The sequence below is a fragment of the Pristiophorus japonicus genome, chromosome 17, assembly GCF_044704955.1.
Source record: "Pristiophorus japonicus isolate sPriJap1 chromosome 17, sPriJap1.hap1, whole genome shotgun sequence".
Lineage (NCBI taxonomy): Eukaryota > Metazoa > Chordata > Chondrichthyes > Pristiophoridae > Pristiophorus > Pristiophorus japonicus.
The window spans coordinates 110,353,470-110,364,603 of NC_091993.1; the positions used below are offsets into that span (position 1 = coordinate 110,353,470).

General features: G+C 44.4%; 1 protein-coding gene across 1 annotated transcript in view; it reads left to right on the forward strand.

The window, feature by feature from the left end:
• psma5 (proteasome 20S subunit alpha 5) overlaps positions 1 to 8,246 on the forward strand; it is a 26,825-nt gene extending 18,579 nt beyond the window's left edge. The window contains exons 7-9 of the mRNA XM_070859449.1: positions 2,536 to 2,638; positions 4,100 to 4,186; positions 7,680 to 8,246. Coding sequence (XP_070715550.1) covers positions 2,536 to 2,638; positions 4,100 to 4,186; positions 7,680 to 7,763 — 274 coding nt within the window. The 3' untranslated portion in view covers positions 7,764 to 8,246. The remainder of the gene's footprint in view (positions 1 to 2,535; positions 2,639 to 4,099; positions 4,187 to 7,679) is intronic.
• The last annotated feature ends 2,888 nt before the right edge of the window (positions 8,247 to 11,134 follow it).

Here is an 11,134-nt window from a genome sequence, read left to right on the forward strand (position 1 = left end):
CACCCTCCCTCCCTTCTCTCTCTCTCCCTCCCTCCCTCTCTCTCTCTCCCTCCCTCCCCTCCCTTCTCTCTCCCTCCCTCCCTTCCTCCCTCCCTTCTCTCTCTCTCTCCCTCCCTCCCTCCCTCCCTCCCTCCCCTCTCTCTCTCTCTCTCTCTCTCTCTCTCTCTCTCTCCCTCCCTCCCTCCCTCCCTCCCTCCCCTCTCTCTCTCTCTCTCCCTCCCTCCCTCCCTCCCTCCCTCCCTCCCTCCCTCCCTCCCTCCCTCCCTTCTCCCTCCCTTCTCCCTCCCTCCCTCCCTTCTCTCTCCCTCCCTCCCTTCTCTCTCTCTCCCTCCCTCCCTCCCTCCCTTCTCTCTCCCTCCCTCCCTCCCTCCCTCCCTCCCTCCCTCCCTTCTCTCTCTCTCCCTCCCTCCCTCCCTTCCTCCCTTCTCTCTCTCCCTCCCTCCCTCCCTCCCTCCTCTCTCTCTCCCTCCCTCCCTCCCTCCCTCCCTTCTCTCTCTCTCTCTCTCCTCCCTCCCTCCCTCTCTCTCTCTCTCTCTCTCTCTCTCTCTCTCTCCCCCCCTCCTCTCTCTCTCTCCCCCCCTCCTCTCTCTCCCTCCTCTCTCTCTCTCTCTCTCTCCCTCCCTTCTCTCTCTCTCTCTCTCTCTCTCTCTCTCTCTCTCTCTCTCCCTCCCTCCCTCCCTCCCTCCCTCCCTCCCTTCTCTCCCTCCCTCCCTCCCTCCCTCCCTCCCTCCCTCCCTCCCTCCCTTCTCTCTCTCTCTCCCTCCCTTCTCCCTCCCTCCCCCCTCCCTCCCTCCCTTCTCTCTCTCTCTCTCCCTCCCTCCCTCCCTCCCTCCCCTCTCTCTCTCTCTCTCTCTCCCTCGCCTCCTCCTGCCTCCGAAACACAGACACTGACAGAGAGATAGATACACACTGGTGGGGGGCCATCCCAGCATGCTGTTGGAGGACTCCCGGTGCTGCAGTCGGTAAGTAGAAAATGTTTTATTTATTGATTTTAAAAAAAGTTTTTTTTTTGATTGATTTATTGGCTGATTTATTGATGTATTTATTATTGATGATGGCTCTTTATTTGTAAAACTGAAGTGTTTAATATTTGTAAACTTCCCTTTTTAAATCTCCCCCCCCCCCCCCCCCCCATTCCCTACGCCTGATCTTCTAAGTGTAGACAAGGTTTTTCTGAGCGTACAAAAATCTACACTTACTCCAAACTAACTTAGAATGGAGTAAGTTTTCACTGCCTAAACTTTCAAAATGGGCGTAAGTGGCCGGACACTCCCCCTTTTGAGAAAAAAAATCTGTTCCAAACTGAAACTGTTCTAACTGACTAGAACTGGAACACACTAAATGCCGAAAATTGCAATTTCTAAGATACTCCATTCTAAACCAGTTGCTCCAAAAAAACAGGAGCAACTCAGGCCGAAACTTGGCCCCTATATTTGCACAAATTAAAAGTTCAGTTTGATGGTGTAAGTGACATACAACAGATTGGTTCAAGCATGGGATGTTTTGTCTGTTATTAAGTAGCTGTATGATATCCCTGAAGCCACAGTTTACGTAGATACACCAATTGTATTAATGTAGCACAACATGAATATTAGTTGCTGCATGACTTTCTGCATGTAGTTACAATTTCAGGAAGTCATGCAGCAACTAATATTCATGTTGTGCTACATCTAATATAATTGGTGGTGCAGTACTGCAATTTCAATTTGTAGATTAACTCTCCAGATACTTCTGAACATAGGAACAGGAGGAGGCCATTTAGCCCCTCGAGCCTGTCCTGCCATTCAATGAGATCTGTGACTTAAGCCCCATATCCTTTTAATATCTTTGGTTAACAAAAATCGATCAATCTCTGATTTAAAAGTAAAAATTGATCTAGCATAAATTGCTGTTGAGTGCTCCAAACTTCCACCACCCTTTGTGTGTAGAAGTGTTTCCTAATTTCACTCCTGAAAGGCCTGGCCCTAATTTTTTAGACTATGCCCCCAATTTTTAGACTATGCCCCCTAGACTCCCCAACCAGCGGATATAGTTTCTCTTTACCTACCCTATCTTTAATATCTTAAACAGTGGCTGAGTAGGAGCAGTATCAGGATCTGGGGTCAGTTGTAGTATTCCAAGATCCACTTCCTATGATCCTGAATCGCAATACAACTCTTGCTCAGCTGATCCAGTGTGTACCAGCTCAGCTGCAGTAATTGAAAATGAGAGATCAGTTGATCCCAAATCCCATACCAAATAATTTGCTCACAACGAATGCTATGTGTCCAAATAAATTGGCATTAAGGTCCATTGTAAGGAGTACATTTGCAATTGAATTATTGTTTTATTTGGGATTTGAGGTTTTGACAATCGGTAAGCAGTTGGAACACCATATCTGCATCTGATGCTAGTGAACTGCATTGGATCATCTGATTACATGAGATGAAGAGTGTTCAGTCTCTAGCCTATAATTACCATAGGCAATTTGTGGTTTATTTTATTTCCAAATGTTAATCTATTTATAATAACACAACATTTTAATTTCTTGTGCAGGTATCATATGGATCCATCTGGGACCTTTGTGCAGTGTGACGCGAGGGCGATTGGTTCTGCTTCTGAGGGTGCCCAGAGCTCCCTCCAGGAGGTTTATCGTAAGGTACGGGAACCAATGCACATAGGATGATTTTTATCGCCCAGAATATAATCCACTTTTAATTTCATGAGTAAAGTTATTTTAACATTTGTAGCACCACCCGAGTTAACGAATAATCTAGCTGATTTAGTGATATAACATATACACTGCTATTGGCAATCAGCTGGGGAATATTGATTATTTTCAACCATCGCAATCTGGTTTCAGAAATTTCACAACAATTAGTTTTTTTTTGTTGATGCTTCCAAAATCTACGAGAGCATTCTATTGTCTGACAAATTGATCTTGCCCTCATCCATGCCTTCGAAACCTCTTGGCTTGACTATTCCAACACATACCTGTTGGCATCTCACATTCTACCCTACATAAGCTAGAGGTGATCCAAAACTCAGCTGCTTGTGTCCTAACTCGCACCAAGTCCCGCTCACCCATCACCCCTGTGCTCACTGAAATACATTGGTTCCCGGTTAAGCAACACCTTGATTTCAAATCTCTCCATGGCCTCGCCCCCTCCTATCTCTGTAATCTCCTTCAGCTGCTCCCCCTCTGCGCTCCTCTAATTCTGCGCTCCTGAGCATCCCTGATTATAATTGCTCAACCATTGGTGGCCATGCCTTCTGTTGCCTAGGCTTCAAGCTCTGGAATTCCCTGCCTAAACCTCTCCGCCTCTCTTTCCTCCTTCAAGAGCTTCAAAAACCTACCTCTTTGACCAAGCCTGCTCTAATTTCTCCTCATGCAGCTCGGTGTCAAATTTGTAATCTGATAATACTCCTGGGACCTTTCACTACGTTAAAGGCACTATATAAATACAAGTTGTTGCTTCAATAATACATTATGCATGGGGATTGCACTTGAAATCTATTAAATGTGGAAGATCCTGCTGAATATGGTTTTTGTTTTCCAAACTTTCAGTGATGTCTCAGCTGTGAACACTCTCTAATGTAGCATATGCATTTCTTTCAACCTTAGTATTTTTGCCATTGACTTCTTGTGGCAATACACCATTGTGAAAGAGTTTTGCTGTGTGGCTTCATCACATAACTAGAATTGGGCATGTTATAGGCTCGACTTATAATGGACGTAGCTGATCAGAAAATAATGGTTTACTCAACACAGAGCTACAAAACACTTCCCTAAATAATTCCCAGTTGAAGTATAATTTTCCATTGTATTCGTTGTGTACATCACAACAGGTGTTTTATTAATCCTCTCCTAATCCTTTTCCCATGTTAACTGTTATTACTGTCACCTTTAGTGGAAATAATTGATCTTTCCATGAACAACGTTAATACTTCACTACATGTTGCCATTGTGAAGTCACTTGCAAGAGTATAAATCTACTTTCCATGGCCTCAAATTTCTACTGGCGTTTTAGCATGAAACTATTATGAAGATGAGCAGAATTGCGTCTTTGGTAATGGAGTGGATGGATGCTTAGAATATTGTTTGTTTTTAAAATTCTAGTCAATGACGCTAGAAGAAGCAAAGAATGCAGCGCTCACAATCCTGAAACAAGTAATGGAAGAAAAATTGAATGCTACAAATATTGAGGTATGAAAGTTTAACCAATGGTAAAACAGAAGTCCACTGGGGCTGTGTACTTTCATGTTAATAATAATTTAACTATTAATTCTGACGGTTGGGAAGTCCTTCTTGACTTGTCTGTAGCCTTGATGGTTGACCACTCCATCCTCCTCCAACGCCTCCACTGTTGTCCAGCTGGATGGAACTGCACTCACCTGGTTCTATTCTTATCTACCTAATCGTAGCCAGAGAATGGCTTCTCTTCCCACTCCCGCATTGTTACCTCTGGTGTCCCCCAAGGATCTATGCTTGGCCCCTCCTATTTCTCACCTACATGCTGCCCCTTGGCGACATCATCCAAAAACACGCGTCCACATGTATACTGGCAACATCCAGCTTGACCTCCCCACCACTTCTCTTGACCCCTGCATGGTCTCCAAATTGTCAGACTGCTTGTCCGACATCCAGTTCTGGATGAGCAGAAATTTTCTCCAATTAAATCATCATCATCATCATCATAGGCAGTCCCTCGAAGCGAGGATGAATTGCTTCCACGCCAAAAAGGAATGAGTTCACAGGTGTTTCAATGAAGGACCTAATATTCCAGATCCTGAACTACATCTTGGGAGGGTGGAAGATGCCTTGCGTGGATTTTTTTTAACGTGTGGTGGCTGTTGCACACCAGCCACCACACGGGCTTGACAGAGCAAGGTCTTGGTCCAGTGGTAAGGATTAACCAAGGCAACTGGAGACCAGCTCTGCTGCACGGATCGAGTGCGCACACATATCACAGTGTGGGCTGGCTCGTGCTGTCCCTGAGCCCTCGCCTCTTCTGGGACCCGAACTCGCGCCTCTCCTGGGCCCCGGTCACTTCCTTCTACAAACTCTTGCCGGTCCTTCGTCCGCACTGCAATCAGCGACCTGACTTCGCAGCCATCGCCCTCTTGCAGTGGTATGCTGCCGCACTCTGCTCCCTCTGATGGCCCTGGCCTGCTGATGGTTTTTCAGGCCGGGCCGCCGCACACTGCTCCCTCTAATGCAGCCTTTCAATCACAGTAAACCCTCTTCAATTCACTAACGTGGCCTTATTAAATATTGGGAAGCCCATAGCCATAGTTTTCAGTCCCTGCCACAAACGCTGTTCCCTAGCCACTGACTCTCTTTCCCCCTCCTAACATTCATCTGAGGCTGAACCACACTGTTTGCAATCTTGGTATCTTTCGATGAGCTTCCCACCACGTATCCGCAGCATAACTAAGCCCACCTATTTCCACCTCTAACATCTTCCGTCTCTACCCTTGCCTCAGCTCATCCGCTGCTGAAACCCTTCATCGTACGCCTGGCTGCCCTCCCACGTTCTACCCTACGTAAACTTGAGGTCATCCAAAACTCGGTTGTCCGTGTCCTAACTCGCACCAAGTCTTGTTCACCCTGTGCTCACTGATCTACATTGGCTCGAGGTTAAGCAATGCCTCAGTTTTCAAAATTCTCATACTTATTTTCAAATCCTTCCATGACCTTGCCCTTCTCTATCTCTGTAATCTCCTCCAGCCCCACGACCCACCGAGATATCTGCGCTCCTCTAATTTTGCCCTCTTGAACATCCCTGATTATAATTGCTCAACCACTGGTGGCCATGCCTTCTGTTGCTTAGGCCCTAGGCTCTAGAATTCCTTGCCTAAACATCTCCGCCTCTCTACCTCGCTTTCCTCCTTTTAAGACGTTCCTTAAAACTTACCTCTTTGGTCATCTGCCCTAATTTCTCCTTATGGGTCGATGTCATTTTTTTTGTCTTGTAAACCTCCTGTGAAGAGCCTTGGGATGTTTTACTATGTTAATGGTGCTATATAAATACAAGTTGTTCTTAGTCTCATAACTTTTAATATATTCCTTCTTTCCCTGCTCTTTCCTCCCCCACCCTGACTGACAAAATAGATGTGAGCACACTTTGGGAGACTGGACTTGGTTTTTCCTCTGTTGATGGGGAACTGCCTAGCAGCACCCTGCCTGAGATTGGAAACACTCCGTGGGAAAGATTATCCTGAATTTTATTACTCCTCCATGGAGCAGAATACAAAGTGCATTCACCTGTAATGTCTGCCAAAAATTATAGCTGGAAAAAGGGGATCCCCATGGAAATTGTACCCCATTATGTTGTATTACTAGGCTGTTCTTGGTCATAATGCGGCTAATTGTCCCACAAATTGAACTTGATGGGATGAACCCCCTTGACAACTCTGCAGGTAAATGCACTTTATGGTGTGACACAGGTCCCAGGTTTGAGCCCTGGTTTATGCTGAGTTAGCTGATCTCACCTAGGTGACAATATGGGCACTAATTTGTATCCGTGCCCCTGGACTGGCAAGTAGAGGAGAGACAGCCAAGGTCCCAGCTCCTGTTTGTCTGCCCACTGGTAGCAATTTTGTGCGTGTTGCTCTTGGGTGAGAATTATGCCTGTGGTGACGCCACATGTCAATGGTTGGAGCAGTTCGCTGACCATTTTCTAGGCTTAAACATGAGGAATGTCCATTTGGGAAAGGTGCCAGAGGGTTGCCAGTGCCCAAGGAACCATAACTTGTCAGGTGTGAGTGCCTCCAGGAGATGAGGTGAAACAAAATGGGGGAGGGGACAAATAGTGTAGCAACCTATTTTCTCAAAAGGCCAGACATTGCATTCAATAATACTTTAGCCTTTCCAGCATTTTCTGTATTTATTTCAGGTTCCAGCATCCACAGTATTTTGCTTTTGTATACTTTAACCTTTTAATGTACTGACTTTGAATGAACAAATCAAATAAGGAATTTCGAAGAAGCTTCTTTACCCAGAGAGTGATGAGAATGTGGAACTCGCTACCACAGGGAGTAATTGAGGCAAATAGTATAGATGCATTCAAGAGGAGACTAGATAAGCACATGACAGATAAGGGAATAGAGGGTTATGCTGATGGTTAGAGGTGGAAAGACGAGAGGAGGTTCGAGTGGAGCATATACGCTGGCATGGACTGGTTGGGCCGAATGGCCTGTTTCTGTGCCGTCTAATCCTATGAAACCTGATGGTTCTTTTGATTTTTATTTAGATGCCTTAAGTGTTTCTGGTTATGTAAATGTCTAATGCAGAATATTGTGAAATGGAATTGAAACAATATAGGGAAATGTTAGAAAATTACTTAATTCACATTATCTCGACTTAAACTAGAGTGTGGCTGTGTTGGATGATCTTGCATGCTTCCTAATTGTTTTGCAGAATTGTACTGGTCAAGACCTGGGAGAAGGTCACCTGGCTCTATCATCTTGGACAGCTATTAGTGAAGGGACTTCAGGCAGGGGAATATGAAAAAATGTATATATAAATGCACTCAGTAAATGAAGTTAGAAAGTGGGACAGGCTTGAGTATAAATTCTTACTGCATTTCCAGTAATGAGCATCAGTACAAAAACTGTGTGGGTAGTAACCTTTATTCCATTTTTAGCACTGTTCTATACAGGTTTGTCAGAGTGGTAACTGATGAATTATTTTACAGCTTGCAACAATGGAACCTTCAAAAATATTTCACATGTACACAAAGGAAGAGCTGGAGGAAGAAATTAAAAAACTCCAACCCTGAGTTCAAGCACAGACCATTGCTTTCTTGAGTATGAATTGAAACACATTTAAAGTTACATGCTCTGTTGAAGATTTTGTTCATGGGAATAAAACTTATTTTATTGTAGGAGAGAGCAATTTCAGATAACATTTTTGTTTATTATTACAGATTACGTCAGTCTTTTATCTCAAGGGTTTGCAAAGATCTCTGTACATAGTGCATTTAAAACAGTGTTGTTATGAATCAAATGAGGCTAAATAAATTTTTGTTACTGATGCTTGTTAAAATCACTTTTTGTTCAACTTTATGTAGATGTAGTCTTGTCTTTTGCACCAAAAAGGTTGAAGCAAAAGTACAGATACACTATAGTAATTCAGTTAAGCCTCACAATGTTATTTTGAACCTCCGTGGTTCTGAACCTTAGTCCTGTCTGTATTTGCTATACATTGGAATGAGTTCAAACCTGAAATAAACCTCTGATGATGAGTTTGTAAAAACAAAGAACCTTTTAGGACCAACATTTTCGTGCGGATATTTTTATTTCAACTATGAATAATGATTATAGGATAATGTATTCACTTCAGTAGTTATTGTCATTTGTGGAGGGTGTGTCTTTTTTCTTTATCATTTTTCTTCTTCCCCCTCTAACATCTGCCAGAATACAGTTATACAGGTTCCAAGCACCCTCAATTACATTGTCTAAGTAGCCTTTCTTCCCAGTGAGTGTTGACGGAATTTTTTAATCATAGAGGTAGTTAGAACTCATTTCATTTGTCGTAACTGAATTCCATACATCTACACTCTGGCAAGGGACATTGGATAGGAATTAGAAGTGAAGCCTTAGCTGACCGTTACCACCTGTTCCGAGCACTGCAGTGGTAAAGATCAGTTGCGGCATCCCAACTGCTGGCCTGGCTGGGATCAGTCAGCTCAGGACAGACTTGGCATTGAACCTCTGCCTTTCTGGTCAATAGCTCCATATTAAACTGGATGGTGTATTTGCCTACTATACCAACAGTACTTGAAATCCAAGCTTACCTCCTTATTAACTTTTTTTAAAAGACTAACCAAACTATTTACATTTTAAAGTAATGTGTTTTTGTAAAGGTTGCTGATACTGAGCCATGACCCCCCACCCCCCACCAGAGATTGCAGACTGTGGCTATTTAAACATGTGCAAATTCACTGTTTTAAAACCGATTGAAACAGAACTCATTCCCAGATCCATTCCTTGTGTTAGCAAGTGGCTCAGGTGGTAGCGCACTCTCGCCTCTGCATCAGAAGGCTGTGGGTTCAAGTCCCACTCCAGAGATTTGAACACAAATATCTAGGCTGACATTCCAGTGCAGTGTTGAGAGCGCTGCACTGGCAGAGGTGCCATTTTTCTGGTTAAACCGAAGCCCTGTCTGCCCCCTCCTATGAAAGTAAATGATCCCATGGCGCTATTTTGAAGAAGAGCAGGGTGTTATCCTGGCCAATATTTATTCCTCAATGAACAGCACTAAAACAGATTATCTGGTCATTATTACATTGTTGTTTGTGGGAGGTTGCTGTGTGCAAATTGGCTGCAGTGTTACCTACATTACAATAGTAAATACACTTCAAAAAGTATTTCATTGGTTGTAAAGTGCTGTGGAGGTCTGGTGGTCGTGAAAGGCTCTATATAAAGGCAAGTCTTTTGAGGGGAAAATACATGGTTAGGCTGTGTTACAGCAAAGCAAGCTTATGGTATGAAATTACCTAGTCATTAGCTGGTTGTTATAAAGGAGCAGCTGGCATCTAATGTAATTACAGACCTGCTGTGATCTTTTCTACAACACCACATGGATTGCAGTGGTTCAAGAAAGCGGCTCAGTCCCCACCTTCTCGAGTGTAATTAAGGATGGGCAATAAATGCTGGCCGTGACAGCGACACCCACATCCCCTCATTTGTACTGTAAAAATGGCTGCGTTTTATCTCCGGTCCCCTTGGGAGGATAAGCCACACCCTGAAGTTCCTCTGGAATGTGCAACGGGAACGGCCCATCTCAAGTTCTCACTGACTTTGCAAATTGTAACTCGATCCACTTTGACTTCCAGAAACGACAGAGGATAGATCTCCCCAGAAGCCACCAAGTGCCAGCTGAAGCTCCTTAACCTTGGTGCAAGTGCGTCCCTCCCCCAGCTGAACTCCCTCCTTACCCCAGCGCAAGTGCATGACCTTACCGCCCCCCACACACCCCACCATAGATGGGACAGGCATTGTGTACGTATTGTTAACGGGTTCATTGGGTATGAAGTGAACTGTGACAGTGTTGTGACTTCTGGATATCATCCGCTCCAACGATGTCCCTTGTAGGGGGTTGGAAGAACGTGATCTGTGTTCCCTGAGTTCCCTCTCCTCTGACGTTTCCCCCCCCCCCCCCCCCCCCCCACAACCAGTGTTTGTGTCTCTCCCTCTCTCTCTCTCTCTCTCTCTCTCTCTCTCTCTCTCTCTCTCTCTCTCTCTCACTCTTTCTTTTCTCTTCCCCCCCCCCCCCTCCCCCCCCAAAGCCTCTCTTGCCATCGGCCAAGGCCGGCCGAGGGGGGGAAAAGAGTAGGGGTCTCGGGTTCTGCTTCTCGGCACCACGCGCATGGTATGATTTGGCCGGGAGGGGGGAGGGACTTGTTGCCTGTCCAAAAAAGTGCAGTACAAATAGTCCCATTAAAAAAAAACTGCATTCTTTTATCACTCCTCCTAAATTGGTCATTATCTGAACAACTTGATTGAAACCTAAACAGAATTCAACATAATCATATTACCAGGATTAGATAAAAGAGATAAATACGAAGGATTCCGACTGAGTGAACAACTGATTCCCAACACTTTATTCACGTATCAAAAGTTTCCTGAATTCATGTTGCACGAGAATTGTGCATGCTTTTAATTGTAAGGGAAGATAATTAGAAATTAAGTTTTGTTTACTTGTGACTGGGTATAGTGCAATGACATCAAATTGATTTATTTCTACCATTCACGGTAAAAGTGGCTATGTTAATTTCAGCCAAAATGTATGTAGTGAGTAACAACTTACATTTGTGTAACAACTTTCCCAAGTGATTCAGAGGTGAAAATAACCAGACTCCAAGTAGTGATAGAACAATTACGGGTGGTGATTGAAAAAATTATCTAAACTGTAGCTTTCGAAGGAGGTGTTTAGGAAGAGCATTCCAGAGTGTGGGACTGAGATGGCTGAAGGTGGCATGGGGGGAATGCAAAGGGAGACCAGCAGAAAGTGGCGGACACATTGGGCTGAAGAAGGTTGTAATTGGCAGGAATGTTGAGGTCATGGAGGAATTGCAAGTAAAGACAAGGATTTTGAAATCAATGGGTTTGGGGGAAGGGAGGAGATAATGGACCAATGACCGTTGAC